General features: G+C 32.0%; 1 protein-coding gene across 1 annotated transcript in view; it reads left to right on the top strand.

The window, feature by feature from the left end:
* LOC143051888 (protogenin B-like) overlaps positions 1-22,605 on the top strand; it is a 56,692-nt gene extending 34,087 nt beyond the window's left edge. Inside the window, exons 13-21 of the mRNA XM_076224885.1 lie at positions 276-455; positions 1,830-2,082; positions 2,577-2,701; positions 3,358-3,525; positions 6,125-6,250; positions 6,637-6,748; positions 12,526-12,700; positions 13,606-13,752; positions 16,059-22,605. Coding sequence (XP_076081000.1) covers positions 276-455; positions 1,830-2,082; positions 2,577-2,701; positions 3,358-3,525; positions 6,125-6,250; positions 6,637-6,748; positions 12,526-12,700; positions 13,606-13,752; positions 16,059-16,643 — 1,871 coding nt within the window. The 3' untranslated portion in view covers positions 16,644-22,605. The remainder of the gene's footprint in view (positions 1-275; positions 456-1,829; positions 2,083-2,576; positions 2,702-3,357; positions 3,526-6,124; positions 6,251-6,636; positions 6,749-12,525; positions 12,701-13,605; positions 13,753-16,058) is intronic.
* Positions 22,606-22,963: the final 358 nt, after the last annotated feature.

Genomic DNA, 22,963 nt, shown 5'->3' with positions numbered 1-22,963 from the left:
ACTACAGGGAGATAACTCTGTAAAATGAGCAAAATGTTTTAACTACGTCAAAGGGTCAAAGAAATATTTTGTCAAAATTTTATGAAAATTAAACGAGCCAAATAAATTTAAGTCAAGGTGTTGGGTACCACCTTAAGCCCCGTTTTCAACACAGCTAGAAAATCCTACAAAATCTGCTAAAAAAGGACAACCTAATGAATAGTAACAAAACTTTTGTACATAATTTTAACATTTAGTCCAGAATCTTGGATTGAATATGATTTGCTCTTTTTCAGTCCCAACGATACAAGTAAACCAGATTAATTCTACCTCGGTGAATGTTACCTGGCAACATAGTAGTGAAGAGCTACCTACAACTGGTTACCTGTTGTCCCTCAATAAAATCAGTAGCACGGAGCCTCCGGAGGAGTTCGATCTGCCTGCTTACAGGAGGAATTATGTCCTCACTGATTTGGGTTAGTATTTGTTACCTTAAATCATGTTTTACACTTTTATATAGTCACATAAAGTGATTTTAAGATTTTCTTCATGAGAAATGTTTTTTCTGTCCTACAAAAGAATCTAAACAGATATTATAGTTGATATTGTTGCAGATGTTTTGTTGAAATATGAATATTTAAAACAAAATTTTTGAAAGTTTATTGTACTCATTTTAAGCTAGTTACAGAGAAAAAAAATTGTATGCAATGTCAACTAAATGGTGAGAAATGAAGACTCAAAAGGGAGACTTCAGGGAGGAGGGAGGGATAAGGTTGATGTTTTTCTTGTGATAAATTTACCAACATAACACCTTCTAAATGAACTTTTACAAGCCTTTTTTGTGGTAATTGTTTAAATTTATTTTGTTTTCTTGTGGTCTGAATGAATTGATAGAAGGAGTTGCACAATATTGCATTGATTTTTTGCAAGAAATTTAAACTGTCACAATATTTAATGATCTTTTCATATGCATTCATTTCCTCATACTCATGATCATATCTGCGTCGTTCATCTTTCATATATTCAAACTCATGAATTCATCTGAGTTTTCATCCTATTTTATGACCTGAACAGACCTGACATGACTTGACCTGCAGGTCTGAACTTCTTATAATCATAGGTACTAATATTTATATGCATGAATTATGTGTACATGCTTTAACTGGCAAAGAGTTGCAATTTTAAAAGTACTATCATTTCCCTATTTACTTCTTTTAGAAAAGAGGCAAAAGATACCAAATGAACGATCAAACTCATAAGCTAAAAACTAACTATTTAACAGACAACACCACAGCATTGTAAAGGACACATCTCCATTAATTCTTAGGGAGTGTACATGGATCTGCTGTACCTTGCAGTCAATCAAGGCTGCGTCTATATTGGCGGAATCTCGAAGTACATACATACATGGCAAAAATTAAAAAACACAAATAATTATCAAAAGACAAAACAGTTTCTAAAATAGAACATACAAAACCAAAGACCCATGGTGGTACGTATATAAAATATATTGATAAGATAGAGCCACAGGAACAGGACAGGGGGTGGTCTCTCGTGCTCCAGGTAGGTAAGCGTGGTCTCGCGTGCTCCAGGTAGGTAAGCAAATTGTGATAAATATATTGATAAGATAGAGCAACAGGAACAGGACAGGGGGTGGTCTCGCGTGCTCCAGGTAGGGAAGCAGATTGTGAAAAATGCATTGAACATCAAGCAATAAATTGTGTTATTCCATAACGCTCATCCAACTTTAAATGTCTGTAAAGTTCAGGTATAATGCTTTATTGTCTTTACCTTGATGTATAATTTGATTAACTGTACATCATCTTATATCTATATGTTTTACCCTTTAGAAAACAACACTTTTTATGTTGTGACACTTGTAGCCAAAAACCAACATGGTACTTCTGGCCCAGTGGTAGACGAGTTTGAGACTGGCTACTCCACCATACAACCACCGATAGATGTAAAGATCAATACTACCATGGAAACCAAGGTGACCTTGACCTGGATACAGCCCGATGCTGGTTCTGATGTGGCCTTTTATACTGTACGGTACTACCATACCAATCCAGAGAGGGACGAGAAGAGAATCACTGTCACTAGGTTTGTAGATTGAGTATTTCTCCTTCAATATCAAAAATCTTCATGAGGAGGCTGATTTACAAAAACAGTAACAATTATGTTTCTTAAGCAATGCTTGAAGCCAAAAGTGTTTATATCCAAATTTTAATACAAATGTTGAAAAGGGGATAAAATCAAAAAGGACTTTAAAGTATAGCCTTATCCATGCAATGAGTTTGACAGATAGGTTTCTCAATTGGTAGTTATCCTTATAGTAATATTTTTAAAAAGTTCACAAGGATTACCAAAGATCTTCATGTTATATGCCTTTAAATTAAAAAAAAAGTTATAATCTTCATGTGTAGGCCTTCAATATCTAACAAAAAGTTTCAAAGAGAGTCAAAGATATTCATATGTAGGCAGTGATTATTTTAAATTTTCAATGTTTGAATTTCCCCCATATTAATGTTACAATAATCCTTAGTGAGAATCCTGTTACTAGAAGTTATTTCCAATTTTTGATTGTATGATTGCAGGACTACTGTGACCATTGATAAACTGCATCCTTTCACCTCATACCAGTTTGATGTAAGAGCACACACAAGAGATGGTAAATCTAGTCCTTACAGTAAACCAGTCTTCACAAGGACCAAGGAAGATGGTAGGTTCTAATTTTTGTCCAAAATTGTTGAAATTGATAACTTTTAATATTACTGCAAACGTTATTACTTATTATATTTAAGTAATAACCAGCAAATAATAAGGATGATTTAGCTGAAATGGTCCTGCATTAAACATGTATTCCACTGAAGCTGTGTTTCCATTCAAATTATTTGACCATGACCAACTATATTTGTCAAAGTCCTGATAACACCATAGTTCAGTAAATGTCTTACAGTTCAAATATTAAAGCATGTAATCCAAGAATTTAAATGCCTTGCTTGCCAACTTTGTTTGGTTGTTTGCTCATTCATTGTAATTAAGATTGACACCTTAATTCAGTGGGTAGGTGGAGTCTGTTTACTATAAACATAGGTTTGATTGGTCAATGGATATTTATCTTGTTTACAGATGTATCCTGAAATCTGCCAACTACAAATGAAGTCTGTTAGTGGTAAAGTGGATATTTTTTTGGCTTAGCAGTTCATTTGGCACGTTTCCACTATGTCGATTTCTACAAAAAGTATTTGAATTTTGAACAACCAAAATTCAAGTCAGGGTTTTCTTTTCATTCTGTTTCTAAAGCTTGTAAAAATAATTTATATCTTTTCCAACAATGTGTATGTACTTGATTAACATTTTTGACTTTTATTTTAGTTCCCTCTCCACCAGTAAATATGTCTGCTTTGATGAAGAATGGTAATATTGTGGTCACATGGAAACCTCCGGTAATACCAAACGGTCAAATCACGACATACATCATCAAATATCAGCTTGGATCTGATGAGGAACCTCAGGGTGACTGGTATACAATCAAAGTCAATGGTAGGTTTTATTATTATTTCTTCATACTGTAGATTCAATATTTATTTGTTAGGTACCAATTTTTAAGAATTTCCTGATTACAGTTGAACCACAAAATTTAATGTACAAGTAATGACCTCTTTTTCTAAAGGCTTGTATTAAGACTTTAGCAAACCACAAAATTTAATGTACAAGTAATGACCTCTTTTTCTAAAGGCTTGTATTATGACTTTAGCAAACCACAAAATTTAATGTACAAGTAATGACCTCTTTTTCTAAAGGCTTGTATTAAGACATTAGCAAACCACAAAATTTAATGTACAAGTAATGACCTCTTTTTCTAAAGGCTTGTATTAAGACTTTAGCAAACCACAAAATTTAATGTACAAGTAATGACCTCTTTTTCTAAAGGCTTGTATTAAGACTTTAGCAAACCACAAAATTTAATGTACAAGTAATGACCTCTTTTCTAAAGGCTTGAATTAAGACTAACAAACCACAAAATTTAATGTACAAGTAATGACCTCTTTTCTAAAGGCTTGTATTAAGACTTTAGCAAACCACAAAATTTAATGTACAAGTAACGACCTCTTTTCTAAAGGCTTGTATTAAGACTTTAGCAAACCACAAAATTTAATGTACAAGTAACGACCTCTTTTCTAAAGGCTTGTATTAAGACTTTAGCAAACCACAAAATTAAATGTACAAGTAAGGACCTCTTTTCTAAAGACTTGTATTAAGACTTTAGCAAACCACAAAATTTAATGTACAAGTAAGGACCTCTTTTCTAAAGGCTTGAATTAAGACTAACAAACCACAAAATTTAATGTACAAGTAATGACCTCTTTTCTAAAGGCTTGTATTAAGACTTTAGCAAACCACAAAATTAAATGTACAAGTAAGGACCTCTTTTCTAAAGACTTGTATTAAGACTTTAGCAAACCACAAAATTTAATGTACAAGTAAGGACCTCTTTTCTAAAGGCTTGAATTAAGACTTTAGCAAACCACAAAATTTAATGTACAAGTAAGGACCTCTTTTCTAAAGGCTTGAATTAAGACTAACAAACCACAAAATTTAATGTACAAGTAATGACCTCTTTTCTAAAGACTTGTATTAAGACTTTAGCAAACCACAAAATTTAATGTACAAGTAAGGACCTCTTTTCTAAAGGCTTGAATTAAGACTAACAAACCACAAAATTTAATGTACAAGTAATGACCTCTTTTTCTAAAGGCTTGTATTAAGACTTTAGCAAACCACAAAATTTAATGTACAAGTAAGGACCTCTTTTCTAAAGGCTTGAATTAAGACTAACAAACCACAAAATTTAATGTACAAGTAATGACCTCTTTTCTAAAGACTTGTATTAAGACTTTAGCAAACCACAAAATTTAATGTACAAGTAAGGACCTCTTTTCTAAAGGCTTGAATTAAGACTAACAAACCACAAAATTTAATGTACAAGTAATGACCTCTTTTTCTAAAGGCTTGTATTAAGACTTTAGCAAACCACAAAATTTAATGTACAAGTAATGACCTCTTTTCTAAAGGCTTGTATTATGACTTTAGCAAACCACAAAATTTAATGTACAAGTAATGACCTCTTTTCTAAAGGCTTGTATTAAGACTTTAGCAAACCACAAAATTAAATGTCCACGAACATGCAAGTTTCCTTAGTCCACTAAAATAGGTATACACGAAAATAAAATAATCCATAGTATAGAGAATTATAACACTGGACAATGAGAAAACAACAATCAATGAATCAGTTTTCTCAGAAATGATATTATACTTGTAACTTAAAATGATGTATTACAAATTTCTGTGTCAAATGTTATAAAGCTTTTCATACCCTAGTTTTCTTCCATTTTTAGTGAGCTTGTTTACATCCTTTGAAACACTTTCTGTACCTTTTGAAATTTCATTAAAGGTTGCACTTTTGGAAATATAGACAATGTAATTTCCCATAGGAACACCTTTTATGGCTAAATCTATGCCACTTTTTACTATGAAGTAAGGTAAAAAATTATATTGTAGAATGGAAAGTTCATTTTCAAATGTCAAAACATAGGACAGTGGGGCATATCTTTGATGCCTGAACTTCAAGAGTAATATTCTGTTCTACCCCTCCCTTCACTTAGGTTTCCTCAGAATTCAATCTAGCTTTTATCCATGTTTATTTATAATTGTAAAATTCCTGTTTGTCTCTCTGATATGGAAAATGTAACAAAATATCTATGAATATAGGAAATCTCCACAAAAGAGACAAGTTTTTGTTATACAGTTTGTGATACGGTTGTTTTTACAAAGTGAAACCTAAAGTTTGTTATATATAAAAAGTAAAATCACAAAAATACTGAACTTAGAGGAAAATCAATTCGGAAAGTCAATAATCACATGGGAAAATCAAATAACTAAACACATCAAAAACGAATGGACAAGAACTGTCATATTCCTGACTTGGTACAGGCATTTTCAAATGTAGAAAATGGTGGATTAAACCTGGTTTTATAGCGCTAACCCTCTCACTTTGATGACAGTCTCATCAAATTCCGTTACATTTACATTAAAACCATTTATATGTGACAATTTGAATAATAGGAAGAGTCTTTTGTAGGAACTATAACATCCTGGAGTTTACAGTATTCTGAAGGCATATATTATTATCTGAAGATGTTAGCATGCACAGGGGCAGGACCTGGTAATACTACAATTACTATTGTAGTCCCTGAGAAGGAAACTGGTATGTATATTGCTTAAAAAGGGCTGAAAAATACCAGACGGACATTCCAACTCATAGATCAAAAATAAACTGACAAAACCATGGCTTAAAAAGAAAAAGAAAAAACAGAGAAATAAAAAGTACAAAAGACACACAAAAAATTAGGGGTGATCTTGGGTGCTCCGGAAGGATAAGCAGATCCTGCTCCACATGAAGCACCTGTTGTGTTGCTCCTGTCATTATTATTCTAGAATTAACAACTTCATGGACTTCAAATTCAACTAAGAAAGAAACAGTAATTGCATATCAATGGTTGATCTTCTAGGAGAGCATTATAACTTAAATCAGATCTTATATTTATTTACTTTTAGTTTTATGATGTTTTAATTTTGCTTTTGTGTTTACAGTTGTATCTCCAAGTGGTAGTCCTAAAGACCAGAAGATTGGTATAATTATTGGCTGTCTAATAGGAATTGTGTGTATCATCATCTGTATACTGATAATACTTTGTCGAAACAGGTAATTACATTACTCTTTACTGATAATACTATATGTAATTACATCACTCTTTACTGATAATACTATGTGTAATTACATCACTCTTTACTGATAATACTATGTCGAAACAGGTAATTACATCACTCTATACTGATAATATTATGTGGAAACAGGTAATTACATCACTCTATACTGATAATATTATGTGGAAACAGGTAATTACATCACTCTTTACTGATAATACTATGTCGAAACAGGTAATTACATCACTCGTTACTGATAATACTATGTCGAAACAGGTAATTACATCACTCTTTACTGATAATACTCAGGGTTGGCAAAAACCCGGGTTTTATGAGTATTACCCAGCCCAGTGGGAAATACTGGGAAAACCCGGGTTTTACAGGGTTTTAGTGGGTAATACTGGGCAATACTGGGTAATATAAAATATTTGTCTGAATTTTAAAGAGGATTCAGTGATAAACAGAAATGTAATACATTTAATAAGATATTTATACCCTATTTTGTTTGTTTAGCATTTGTCTAGATTGGCAAACTGTAAATAAAAAGCAAATAGATCATTTTTTTTCAAATGAATATAGCTCCTATTAAGAATTAACAATTACATGTATTAAAGAAACATCACATTTAAATAATGTATATGTACTATCACTAATTAATAAGTAATTATTCAGATTAGAACACAGATTTGTTTTATATGTAACAATAATCAGTCCTTTCAATTTTATAAGTGTTAATAGCATGACCCTGTAGGGTGTTTATTTAGCAATATGAATGTATAACAATTAAAATTAACAATTCACTTAAACACTGTAATAAAATGCATTTTTCAAAGTTTGGATTATTTAAACAATACTTGGTAATTAAAAGGTATCTTAAATGTGCAAATCTTGTATTCTGCCTACATATAAAATTAATAGAGAAGAGAATGAAATTGATTTTTCTAGAAATGACTGTCAATGGTTATCTGTATAAAAAGTATATATTTAGCTGTTATACTATGAAACTATAACAAGTCTTTACTATTTTGTGTTGAAATAACCTTTAAAAAAATCATATTGCCCAGTAATGCCCACTATTACCCATTTCTGGGAGTATTGCCCAGCCCGGGAAAACCCGGGTTTTCCCGCCCGGGAATTCCCGGGTGGGTAATACTTTGCCAACCCTGATAATACTATATCAAAACAGGTAATTAGGGCCCCGCCAAAGGCGGGTCCCCTATAGTGATCAGTCTGTCCGTCCGTCTGTCTGTAACACTTTGTGTCCGCTCCATATCTAGAGAACCATTATGATTTCATACTTTATACTTTACATGTTTATTAACCACCACCAGAGGGCGTGTCATGATGTATGTACAACTTTCTAGGTCAAAGGTCAAGGTAAAAAAACTTTGGTTTCAGTTGACAACCCAGTTGACAACCCTGTGTCCTGTGGTGAAGATTGTGTCCGCTCTATATCTTGAGAACCGTTATGATTTCAAAGTTTATACTTGACATGTATATGAACCAACACCAGAGGGTGTGTCATAATTTATGAACGACTGCCTAGGGCAAAGTTCAAGGTCAAAAACTTTGGTTTCAGTTGACAACCCCATGTCCTATGGTAAAGATTGTGTCCGCTCTATATCTTGAGAACAGTTATCATTTCAAAGTTTATACTTGACATGTATATGAACCAACACCAGAGGGTGTGTCATAATTTATGAACGACTGCCTAGGGCAAAGTTCAAGGTCAAAAACTTTGGTTTCAGTTGACAACCCCATGTCCTATGGTAAAGATTGTGTCCGCTCTATATCTTGAGAACAGTTATCATTTCAAAGTTTATACTTGACATGTGTATAAACCAACACCAAAGGGTGTGTCATAATTTATGTGCAACTTCCTAGGTCAAAGGTCAAGGTCAAAAACTTTGATTTCAGTTGACAAACCCATGTCCTATGGTAAAGATACAATTTTTTAATGCACATTATTCACAGCGGGGCCCACAGAGATGGCTCTCATCTCAATGATATCTAGTTACATCACTCATCAAAGCCATGTATGAAATGTTTATGAACTATTTCTAGGGAACAAAAACATATAACTTTCTGATTTGTTATCAGGGTTAATGATAAAATTGAGAGTGGAAATGGGGAATGTGTCTAAGAGACAACAACCTGACCAAAGAGCAGAAAATGCTAGCTCAATGCAAAAATTTGTCTTCAACACAGCAAAAATCCCTCACCTGGAGTTGGGAAACATTACACATGCATTTTTAGTACAATTTCTCTTATGTGTACCTTTGAAATAACATTAAGGGTACCAATTTTCCTGCACCAGATGCGCATTTCGACAAAACATGTCTCTTCAGTGATGCTCGTGGCCAAAATATTTGAAATCCAAAGCTTATATAAAAGATGAAGAGCTATAATCCAAAAGGTCTGAAAGGCTTGTATTATGTTTTCTGGTCTGCATCCATCCGTCTGTCCTTCCATCTGTCTGTCCCGCTTCAGGTTTAAGTTTTTGGTCGAGGTAGTTCTTGATGAAGTTGAAATCCAATCAACTTGAAACTTAGTAAACATGTTCCCTATGATATGATCTTTCTAATTTTTATGCCAAATTAGGGATTTTATCCCATTTTCACGGTCCATTGAACATAGAAAATGATAGTGCGGATGGGGCATCCATGTACTTGGGACACATTCTTGTTTGTAAGTAAATGCTTGTCTATTTGTTTTTATGCCCCTGCTGTAGCAGAGGGAGCATATGTTATACCCTAAAGGTAGGTCTGTACTATAGACTGTTGTTTGTACTCCAGTACATCCCAAATTTGGTTTCTGTTCTCTAACTTAAGTTTGCTGCAACCTAATGTTATGAATCTTGTACAGAATGCTTACTACTACATAAAGTCAAGTTTGAAATTCAGTCTTTTTTACTTTTACCATTCTTGAATTATGTCCATTATAAACATAAAAATTGCTGAATTTTTGGAACGATTAGAACTTGTTCTAAATCTTTACTTAGGCACCGCCTTCCCTAACAACAGGACAGGTTAGCTACTGTTACTAAATGTATTCACACTGAAATATAGTTCCCTATGGTTCTCATGTATGTGCACATAATACACATATAAACTGAAAAAAACTGGGTATATATTGGACCAGTTCATTCAAGAATGTATGCCATTAAGGTGTGTTGATGTGCAGGCTTTTTAAAAAACATTTTGATTAGGTAACTGGGTATTGATTTTAACTAGTATGATTGACAACTGTCATTATCACTAAACAATTATAGACAAGGTGAACCTTTAATTACAATGCCCCACCTCCTAAACTGCCAATCAAATTGACCACATTACCTATCAACCTCAGTCTTACATAATTATACAGACCACTCTATATACATATAATTCTTAATACACAAGTATTTGACCTCATAATTGAATATACAAATGTGTATATTAGATGTTTGATATTTATAAGGATGATAGATTTATTTATTGCCAATTACTTTTGATCTACATTACATAAAGTGATTCTGTAAATTATATCTGAAAGATAAATGATTAATGGATTAACAAGATCTTAAAAAAAAAACGAAATATGAATAAATAAAAGGTATTCAAGTAAGTCCTATAATTTACTTGATAAATTTCCAATTATCATCTGTAATTAATCAACAATTAAATTAGTACACTTTTTTTTTTATCAGGAATTGGCTTGAAACAGTTTTAAAATTTTCAAACTTTTAATTATAACAAACCATTGTTTATTAGCTTATTTCCCATCAATCATTATGTCTATTTTAGTCATTTGAATTTTTATTAGAAGTGAATATATATTTTTGCAATCAAGAAAGAATCCACATTTCAATAAGATAAGTTTTTTAATTGGTTTACGTTGAAAAAGTACATTTTCAATGCCCTGTGTTGAAAAATACTTTAAAAATTGATCAAATGGCACTCTAAAACTTTTTATCTTCAATGCCATATGGCAGATTTTACAGTATTGTGTTCTGTCTCCTACTTTCATGTTGCTAATGTGACGGAGACAAAAATGAGTAACGTTAGCGACATTTGGACATGTCACATGAGCAACAACATCTTTAAAAGTTAAAATGTATGCACACAGTGATGTTTAATATATGCCTGGAGTAATAAAATTGTACAGTCTGGTTTAGAATTTCTAAATATACAGAATGTCATTTGCAGGTGTACTTTATATCAAATGAATACACAAGAAACCAAAAAATTAGTAACGTTAGCGACATTTGGACATGTCACATGAGCAACAACATCTTTAAAAGTTAAAATGTATGCACACAGTGATGTTTAAAATATGCCTGGAGTAATAAAATTGTACAGTCTGGTTTAGAATTTCTAAATATACAGAATGTCATTTGCAGGTGTACTTTATATCAAATGAATACACAAGAAACCAATTCGTAATAGTAACATTAGCAACATCTACTATCATGACATTATGTTTTGTTGCGAACGTCTTTTTGATGGACGGAATACATTTAAGGTCCTCTTGTAACGATATTACATACAACTTACCTTCTTTGCTTCCCCATCATGTGAAGGAACTGACTCCGAATCTATTTCTGCAAAGGGCGATATTGTAACTCCTATACAGGAGAGTTACAGATATAAATATATGTTGCTCACGTGACACTGATTTGGACGGAAACCTCGAACAGTAACGTTCGCAAAAAATAAAACAGCCAATGATATTGATTCCTCAAGTCCTTTGACCCCCTTACGTCATCCAAATTTAATATGATTGCTATTTTCAATTATTTATAAAACCCGGGATAAAAATAACTACAATGGGCTGTCTGAGAACTAACAAGAAAATTGCGATCGTGACATACCACAATGGACGGAAAAGACGTGACGTTAGCAACAATATTATTAAATTACCTTTTTTAGCCTTTACCAATAAAAATCTGCCTTAAAGTTATGATTAAAACACAAAAGAAGACTTTTTATTAAAATATAAGTCCATGTTATTAGGCTCCACTTATAAATAATACTTCAAAATTCCACTCCAAATAAGCTGGATGTCAGTAAAGTAGGTCATGATGTCTATTCCATGTCCAATATTTTGAAATTGAAAACCCTCTAATTCTAACATAAAACACAAACACAGAGTAATTTTTATTTTTATTTACTCAGAAAGACACATTTTATTCAATAACATAATGCATTACTCCATTACACAGTCTGTTTCACAGTTTCAGCAATTGCTTTTTTGATGGATACAAAAAACAATAATTCCTTCTTATTGTAAAATCTGCCATATAACCTCTGTTTCAACTTACAAAATGCCCCAAAACAACATTTTTCAATTTTTGTTGTTGACACTTTAAAGTTTTAAGCTGTTGGTCCAGATTTATGTCTTACAAGGATAGTTGGTAACATTTACTAGAAGAATTTTTGCATTTTTTTGTTTTTTTGAAACATGTTCAGAACCAGCAACTTAATTTCGATAAGATATAAATTGCAGTTTAAATAAAATTGTGCAAATTAAGAGACCCATATTATTTAATTTGAGCTCATTTTATCCTCATACTGGAAAAACAAGTTTCGTTCTAAAGACCTGCTGTAAATGCAATTTTCAGCAATAGTGCTTTATAAATGTTCATGTTTCCCCACCATACCTTAATATGAAATAATCCAAACTACTCTTCTAATCTTTCCATGAGTGATTTCCATCACTTTGATTAGTTTCTGTTCTCTAACTTTAGTTGGCCTCTACCATGGACACATTCCTCATTTATTTGTTTATTTTTAGATGTTTTAAGAATAGTTATCCACAGACACAAACAACTTGTTACCATGGTAATGGCCACATACCAAACCATGGTAACGGTCATGTGACTGGTCCAGCAGAACAGAGTTTATTGGATCACCACCAGATGGAGCAGTTCACACCAATTCTGACAGAGAATCAAAATTGTGACTCAAAGGTCAGTTTACATAGAATATATTTCAACAACTACATAAAGAAAAAAAAAGTTTGAGGTCACCTGGCAAAAACAGATTGAACATTGGTATAAAAATACAACATAAAAACAAAGTATGAAAACCAGCGGAAAACGGCTTAATTCATACAAAGCACTGTTGACATGAAAACAAAAATACAAAAGATACAAATATAAAAAAGAAGATGTGGTATGATTGCCAATGAGACAATTCTTAACAAGAGACTAAATGACACAGAAATTAACAGCTATAGGCAACCTTCAGCAAAGCTCATATTGCATAATAAGGTATAAAAGACTGGAAAGGATAATAGGGACAAACAGAATGTGGCCAGGTAAAACATGGTTTGTTAGCAGCAAATCCTCCCCTAACATAGGACAGTGCTGTAACAGTACTACATAATAATAAACTATAATAATAAGTTGAAAAAGGCTCAACTCATCAGATGGATACAAACAGAGTGGACATGGTCATGTACTTGTACATCCCCAAAAAAAAACAAAAATACACAGATCTGAGAGTACTAACAGTTACTGACAGCTTGTTCAAAACCAATAACAACTAATAAAAAAAAAAATTATGCATCTAAGACTATAGTATCAATCAGTACACATCCAACATTCAATAGATTTAGGATAAAAACGTTTCAAACAGAGACAAACCTGACCTATTGCAATGCCAAGATATGACATTAAAACCCTAAAACACTAAAAAAAAAACACAAAAGATACAAAGTGGAGTTTTCTATAAATAGTAAAGACTAATTCTGCCTCAGAATTTGGTACTAGCTGAATAATCTACAGTGTTGTATGAAACAATGTGTTTTATAGGGATGTGGCAGTGGGAATTTGATCGTCACACCTAATGTGTTGTATGATATGTTTTATAGGGATGTGGCAGTGGGAATTTGATCGTCACACCTAATGGAACAAGAATCAATGGCTATGTTCCATTTAAGAATGGCATGAGAAATGGTCATGTGCCGAATGGACGTGTCACAGCTTTCCCTGGACGAGGGGAAATAGCCAATCCAGAGGTTTGTATTTTAAGTTTAACCAGGTTTAATTTACCATTTTCTACATGAGAAAATACATGTATCAAGTCAGGAATACGACAGTTGTTATCCATTAGTTTGATAAGCTGAGGTTATGATTTTGCCATTTGATTAGGAACTAATACAGAGATCTGTATTTTTGTTCTTTTTATGCTCATTTATGGGAGTTATGTTTCTAGTCTGTGCCTCCGTTTCTTCGTCCATCCATTTGTCCCGCTTCAGATCAAAGTTTTTGATGAAGTTAAAATCCAATCAACTTGAAACTTAGTACTCATGTTTACTATGATATGATCTTTCTAATTTAATGCTAAATAAGATTTTTTACCCCTATTTCACTGTCCACTGAACATAGAAAATGATAGTGTGAGTGGGGCATCCATGTACTACTACTACTACTATTGACACATCCTTGTTAATCTATAGAATCACACATTTGATCATGGTGATTTATCCTTTTACATATTTGCTCTTTTTGGTGGAAGAAGACTTCAAGTCTTCTGAAGGCCAATGGTGCCGACTTTAAAATCATTGATTCTCTATATGCCGCATTCGTTTCTGTGTATTACAATTTCATAACAACTTTTGATTCCTGACACCGATTTTAACATTATAATTAAGCATCTGAATCATTTAATTCGAAAATAAGGATGGAAAGACAATCACTATCGTAAATATATACCCTTTTATTTTTTAATGGAATGAATGCAAACTATTGATCTGTGTAAAGGATTTATTTTATACACAAATTCTTGTAGCAATTAAAAAATGTGGTTTGAGTGCCAGTCAAACGACTTTACACCAAAGTTCAAATGAAGTGGATATAAGCAATTTTTGGCAATTGAACAACCTTTAACAATGAGAAAAAAAAAACCTTCCATATAGTCAGATATAAAAACCCTGACATGAAAAATATGAAACAATTCAATTGAGGAAACTAACTTATAGCAAAACTATTTATGAAAAACATGAACAAACAACAACCACTGAGCTACAGGATTGTGACTTAACGAATGTGACAGGTTAAAGAGGTTTGAAGGCAGAAAACCTTCCCCGAACATGGGACAACAAATTTAGTTTAAAGAGTTCATTAAAAGTCAGAGAAAATAATGACAAGTTAGTTGAGTTTGATCTCAGATCTTTTGCTTGGCAGTCATGAAGATCTCTGTGACATTTTGATACCAGAAGATTGTTTGAAATTCATTAATGAAGGATTTTCCTTCCTAAAATACTGTAAACTGTAAATACTCACTCTTCCATTAAAAACATTAAGCTATTGACATTTCTAATTTTGTGATTTCAAAACTTTATAATTGTACATAATATTTGTATTTTGTCTGTATCCTGTAGAAGGAGATAAAGTTTGAGCACAGAGTCTAGGCTCAAACAGCAATCTATAAAAGGCCCCAATAATGTATGAGCACAGAGTCTAGGCTCAAACAGCAATCTATAAAGGGCCCCAATAATGTATGAGCACAGAGTCTAGGCTCAAACAGCAATCTATAAAGGGCCCCAATAATGTATGAGCACAGAGTCTAGGCTCAAACCAAACAGCAATCTATAAAGGGCCCCGATAATGTATGAGCACAGAGTCTAGGCTCAAACCAAACAGTAATCTATAAAGGGCCCCAATAATGTATGAGCACAGAGTCTAGGCTCAAACCAAACAACAATCTATAAAAGGCCCCAATAATGTATGAGCACAGAGTCTAGGCTCATACCAAACAACAATCTATAAAAGGCCCCAATAATGTATGAGCACAGAGTCTAGGCTCAAACCAAACAACAATCTATAAAAGGCCCCAATAATGTATGAGCACAGAGTCTAGGCTCAAACCAAACAGTAATCTATAAAAGGACCCCAATAATGACTTGTGTAAAACCATTAAAAACAGAAAAACCATTGGTCTAATTTATATAAAAAAGGAGAAACACATAATCAGTATGAACCATATTAACAATTGACAACCACAGAACATCCTTATCTATTAATAAAAATGAGACCTGGTTCAATCTTTATGATCAATATTTCCGGAAACTCGAGGGCTTAAAGCCTCCATGTTAAACTTATGGTTAATATTTCAGGAAACGCGAGGGCATATAGCCTCCATGTTAATCTTTTTGATCAATATTTCAGGAAACGAGGGCTTATAGCCTCCATGCTAATCTTTTTGATCAATATTTCAGGAAACAAGAGGGCTTATAGCCTCCATGCTAATCTTTTTGATCAATATTTCAGGAAACAAGAGGGCTTATAGCCTCCATGCTAATCTTTTTGATCAATATTTCAGGAAACAAGAGGGCTTATAGCCTCCATGTTAGCGTCAAGTGATGGAAGCCATACATCAGAAGATTCATCTAAAGGACTCAAAACAAGTTCTTTAGATGATAAGAGCCTCGTGGGCCAGGATCTACCTCAGAACTCAGACATTTTACAAAACAGTGAAGAACATACCTCTCCCGACACATCTGAAGAGGATGTACCAAAGGGAAATAACTCAAGTAGTTCACGGAGTTGTCTCCCTCCATCATCTCTCAGGATTTCTGCCCCTAATCAACAGTCTACCTCCTGTCCCCCGTCATGTCAGGATCCTCCATCGCCAGTGGAGACAGAGGGGTCCGTTAGCAGCGTGGAGGACTGTTCGGATGTCGGCAGCAACCACCATACCTCACTAAACGAGGACAAACCTCAATCTAATACCTCAGACTCTTTAATTCCATCATTACGGAATGGTAGAATCAGGGCTCCGGAGGAGGTCGTGTTGCCGTACACTTATCAACCGCCTCCTCCGCCATACCCAGGGAAAAAGCGTTGCTATGCCAACACATCGCCTCAGGAACATCGTGTCAACTCACAACAAGTAATTGATGCATGAATTTCATATTATTATATTTATGATTTTTGATTTTTTCAAACTTTTGTTAAGACTGGTTAATGTTTTTTTTTAATTATTTGTTTTTAAGTAAAAACAGTTGTTTGCAGACAACTCAGAGATTTTATGAACAAATTTTTTAGCGGTTTTGTATGTTAAGCTTTTTAACATGCATTTTTTTTCTCTTTTTTTCAAAACGATTTTAAAAAAGTTTTTAACGACATATTTTTTAAGTTGGTTGGCATAGTGTGTTATTTTAGGAATATTATTATATGATATTTTCGGTATGATGCGGGTAAACTCTTTGTTTTACACATAAGCTCTTGATAATTTTTGTTCCCTGGTCGAATACGTAAAAACAGGATACCTCACTGACGTTTATCTACCTATATATTATTATTAGCAGACAAAGACTGCATTTTTTATGAATAATCGTTGTTATTATTCATTTATATACCTCAAGGATCACATGACTCGATCATGTGATCGAAATAGTGAAATACCTCAGGTGTCACGTGACTATTTAATTATCATCCCACATTATAATCAGTTTGGAGGAGGAAAAGTGAAAGTAGCTTCAGATGAGTCACATGACCTCGCAGTGATGTTAAGTGAAAGTGAAAGTAGAACAAGGAAGTGAAAACATATGAAGCAGGAAAAAGAATTACAGGGTAAAACAAGTGAGCTGTGGACAAAAGATAACCGGTGATTTTTGGTCCAGCATACAAATTATTATATTGCCTCAATTGTCTTTTAATGTTATATTAAAATTTTATATTAGCATTACACTTGGTATTAAATGACCATCACTATATAAAGCTAAATTATACAAGAGCCCAAAAATTTATTTTAGCCAATAACTTTAAGATAGAAAATATTTTATGAATTATTTGAAATATTTTGTTTATTTTATTATGGACTGTATTTCATATTTAACTCAACTTGTAGAATTGTTTTTGTTGAAGACTAATTTTGTAGATTTTACTTTTGACACTTTGGTGTCCAGTTGTAATATTTTCAAAATTACCACAAGTCTTTTTTCTAATGTGTATTATCAGTTTTTGGGAAACATTTTACCACTGTCAGTGGCACTCTCAGTGGTTATTGAAAACTGAAAAAATTTTAATAACTTTTTGATGAGTTTATTCTGTTAAAGATTTGATTATTTTTAGAAATTGCAGTTTTTAATTAAAAGAAACAAGTTTTTCTTTTGTAAACATCAAGAGAGGTTCTAATAGATTTTCGATGATATTATCCTTACTAAAAAGTTTAGCTAACCCTTCTAAAAGGCTTGAAGGAAAAAAAAAAATTTGATCAAACATTAAGTTTTTGCTCAGCTTTTAGGGGTTGAGACCAGCAATATATGTATTTGTTGTAAGTCTGGATAATCAGGGATTCGTTTTAAAAGCTTTAGATAAACTTATGTTCACCAATGCCTCAAATGTATAAATAAACTGATAAATTATTATTAGTAGTATGCTAGAAATAACTGACCTGTGGCTAGTATTATGTATATGGAATTTTATATCATTTAAAATTATAGTTTTCTTTTTTACTATTGGAAATAGTAGCAAAACCATCTGATATTTTGTACTATGACTTATGATTTTGAGATATTTAAATTATTATATTTATTGTTTCATAGTGCTATTTGTAAATCAATCGGAATGAATCGTAATTTTCATAAGACTGTGAAAGACGTGTTAATTTCACAATTCAATTTAATAATTTCTAAATATATATTTGGCCCCATTTAATTTGTTGCTCATTTTTATATATGTTATATGAAATAGTGAATTCGTAAGTTGAAAAAAGATCTAGAATAATGACATTTTTCAAAACCAGATTTGTTTGATGCGAAAGCCTCAATATTTAAGAAGGAAATAGAAACTGATGTTACAGCTAATTTCCCATTTCATGTAGGGTAAGACTTTGGTTAACCTGCTTACTTTTATTTGTATAATGACATGTAATTTGGATAACTTTCTATCAAATTTAATATATACTGGTGTAATAATGCCTGTCTATATTGTGTGCAGATGTCAATCTTAATTACACTGCTTGAGCTAACATTTATTCAAACAAAGCAAGCAAGCCAGCTACAGTTTTATTCTACAAGCATTCAGAAATTAGCTGTAAATCTGTTTTTGTACTAAAGTGTGGATCTGATGTTTTTATCCCTCTGTGTTAAAGTGATGATTTAATGTTTCAATTGAATGATGGACGTGTCATTAATTCCACTTTTTCTCATCACATTCAAGGCAGCTGAGTTCAATGTATGCAGGATAGAGGTTATCTATCATGGCCACCTCAAGTTAAGGATGTAGACCTAGGTTAAGGGAGGTAACTCTTAAAAATCATCAGTACGTTTGCATCAACCATTTTCATAAGCATATTCTAAGCTTCTGGGTTACATAGATTATTTTCAATCTGTTTCAGGTAAATGCTTAGAATGCATTGATGCAAATTGACTTCTACAAACACATAACTGATTTAAAGAATTATCTCCCCTTAAATGTCCTTCTGTTTCACTTTAAACTTCTCTACCATTTGACAAACATTTGTTTTCTTTTAAAAATGTATATATAAGATGTTGTTGGTGTTTTAGTTACTTGATTTGATTTTCTGAGTTCCTTTGAGTAATTGTGCAATACACATTACTCATTTAAGAAAAAAGAAAAACTTTCAAAACAAATTTATTAAAAAAAATACCTGTGTAGGGCATTAATCTACAGACGAAGTAAATAGGTCACAATGACCTTATTTTCCAAGATAATACCTCATTTTATTATAACTACCTCTTTCACTAAATTGTGTTATACTAATTTCCATTATCGATGGGGAATTTTATTCATTTTTGATAGGGGAACAATTACTGGCATCATCTTGGTTCTAGTTCACACTCCCTCTTTTTATAAGAATAAGTGATTTCCCGTAGATACACATCACAGCATTATGTTTTTTGAGAATTGTATATAAAATTTCCCTGGGGGACTTATATGACTTACATGTATATACAGTGTAATGTGGTACTTAAACTTTTTGATGAGAAAATAAAACTTACACGATTACCTTTTAAAAAAGCAACAAACAATTTCTTTTTTATATTAAGATCTTTGTGCACAGGGTGGGTGTAAATTATTCCAGGCTTTTTTCCATAAAATTTTGATAACATAAAACTTTTTTCCAGAAATTAAAACTATCTTCAAAAATGTTTTGTTACACACAACTTTTTCCAATGCAAAGTTAACATTTTTTCATTTTTTTGTCATTTCCCAGTAAAAGCTATTATTGTCATCTGATAGAATCTTTATTGAGTTGATATGATATTTGAGGGAGGCACTTTGTTAAGACAGGGCCAAGTTGCCTAATGTTTGTCTACTCAGGGAGCCGTCATTTTTATGAGCATAAATGTTGTGATTTAAAAAATTGCTGTTTTCCTGTCCTGTACTTATGCTATTTCAATCACAAAATTATTTTAAATTCTATTTTAAAAATTAACAGTCTGTTCTTGCCAGAATATTTGTTCTAAACTTTAAGATTTTTTTCATGATTCTGAGAACTATTTATAGAGTTACGGCCTGTTGACTGGTACCAAACACCAAGCAGTTGATGAATTATAATAAAGTTAACCTCCATTATTTATTCAAAATATATAAATTTGTCTTATCATTCTGAATGCTGAAAGAGATGACAAATATTAACAAATTATACACAATTCAATTACAATGAGACGGAAAATCTTGTTTTGAACAGACACTTTTGTTAAGCTTTTAATCTCCTGTAGATAATAATCAACTTCTAAATTTATAACAAAATATATACCCCCTTTTTGCCACATGGACCTGCTGGTTTTCATGTTTAGTGGCATATTTTAAAATTTTGTACAAATTTGATAATATTTTATGTAATTTTATTCCTTTTCACCATAGAGTGAATTAAATGGGGAGCATCATTTTTGCATTAATAAACAAATTGAAATTTATATTCTTTAGTCTGATAAACTATTTTTGTTAGAATTTTTCATTGATGAATTCTTTAAGTAGCCGAGTCATACTTTTGACAGGATTTGAATTGCTATGTCCATGGGAGTTTTAACTAGAGAAACGATAATGAAAGAAGTCATCCTGAAAAATGATGACAAATTTTTATATAACATACAGGCACTGGTTAAATTTTTTCAATTCACTTCGGTTAAGAGGCATTAATTTTAGGAAATGACATTTTTCAAACAATGCGGGTCATATTTTTATGTGTATCATATTTTTAATGTAATTGTTGTGTATACATATAAATTGTTGTTATGATTAGTATATATTCACAGTCATTTTGTCTCTGAATTCAAAACAACCTCTTATACCGTATCATGTATAGTCTGCATTTTTCTAACCCATCAAAATGCAGATTATACTCCTCTTGATACGGTAGTTGAGAATATTGTGGCCAATATAACTATGAGGATTTTATATAGAAGGTTGAGGTCGATATGTGAGAATGGGTATTTATCATGTCATAAGTAATCAGATTTCTTATTTTATGTTGCATCATGGTTAATCTATTTTTATCTTTGTTAATGATGTTGTTAGTAAATAACTTATTACTGAATAAATTGTCTAATGGATTCCATTGCTAGAACACTTTCACCTCAAAAAGACATGTTCGAAGATAATTTGATAAAAAGATATCTTCAATGCAAACTGCTCTACCATTTAGAGAAAACCTCTGAAAAGATTGTTAAAAGTGAAAACTGACAAAACTTGTGGCTGAAGTTAAGACTGTGTTATCAATATTATCTTGCTCTAGTCTATATCAACAATCAAAGTTCTTATAAAAGATGAGATAAAAAAGTGACATTTTTCTATCACAGCTATTAAAATATGTGACATTTATTGATGTTAGATAAACAGGCGAAATTCATTTATCATTGAAACTTCAAACCATAAACTTTTTTTTTTTAAGAAACATGGAAAGACCCTACTCAAAATTTGTCACTGCTTATGATGTTAAAAACCTTTTTGTTTCATCGAGGATTAAATGCACTTATTTTCTCCATATATTTATTATTTATTTGTTTAGATTTATTGATCAAAACCATGATTATAAAATGCCTATTTGTTTGAAACAGTATATTTTATGTATGCTCTTGCATGCTCTATCAGGATTAGAAAGGTTAATAACCAGGACAAAGTCTACGTCTATTGTTTGTTATATGATATTTATCAATTTCTGATTACTACCTGCGAGAGACTGTGATTGAAATTTTTATTGCATGTTGACATGATTGTTGCCATGGCAATTCATTTTGGTTGTTATGGACATTAAACCCGGTGATTGTTTTTTGAACGAAATCGATGTATTATCTTTTTATAAGCCCATCTTAGGAAATTGTAAAAAAGGGGAGATAAGTCGAGTGATTTATTTTTCTTTCAGATTTGAAAAAAAAAAAATCTTTTTAAAAAAAATATCTCATTATTAGAGATTTCATTAAAATGCTAGATAATTTACAGAGTTATCTCCCTTTTAATGTATGTATACTCTTGATATTTGATTGTTGTTCACCAGTGTATGTTTTAGTTGTGAATCCTTTTTGAAACTTATTTTGTGACAATTTTCGTGTGAAATCCAGAACAGAATTAAATCATGCTAGAAGCTGGTTATTCACAAGTAAATTACGAGGGGAAATAGAACACACTATTTATATCTTAAGAACATTTTTGTAGGAACTTATTTCTTATCATTATTTGTATAAAATGAACATTGAAACAACCAAAGTATACAGATATGTTTAAATTTTCAACTTCTCCATTTGTGATTCGTACAATAAGGTTATTGTATGTATAAGGATGTTTGCTCTTCTGTTCCAAAATAACAAGATTTTTATAAAGGAACTTAGGGTAGTACCCAATACCCTGGCTAAAATTTGTTTGGCTCATTTAATTTTCATGAAATTTTGACCCTTAGAAAATTTTTTTTTTTTTTTTAAATTTGATCAGTGAGAAGCTTAATATTACCTTAACAATACAGAATGATTAAAACGTTTAGCTGATTTTACAGAGTGTTCTTCCTGTTGTGTTATGTACCACCTTAAGAAGTAGAAAAAAATGATATGCCTGTGTCCTAGTTTTTAAAATACAATGAATTGAAAATCTGGTGGGACATAATCCTCTCTAGATTTTTCATACATTTAACATTGGCAATTTTTTTCCATCTGACTAAAAAAATAATCCCGATTATACAAAATATTTAAGAATAGCTTTGAACACTATAAAATTATGAAAGAAAAATATGGGTTAGTGGGGAATTTTTTATTGGTATTACATTGA

The sequence above is a fragment of the Mytilus galloprovincialis genome, chromosome 11, assembly GCF_965363235.1.
Source record: "Mytilus galloprovincialis chromosome 11, xbMytGall1.hap1.1, whole genome shotgun sequence".
Lineage (NCBI taxonomy): Eukaryota > Metazoa > Mollusca > Bivalvia > Mytilida > Mytilidae > Mytilus > Mytilus galloprovincialis.
The sequence above is the reverse complement of the archived record's forward strand: the minus strand, read 5'-3'. Positions and strand labels throughout refer to the sequence as shown.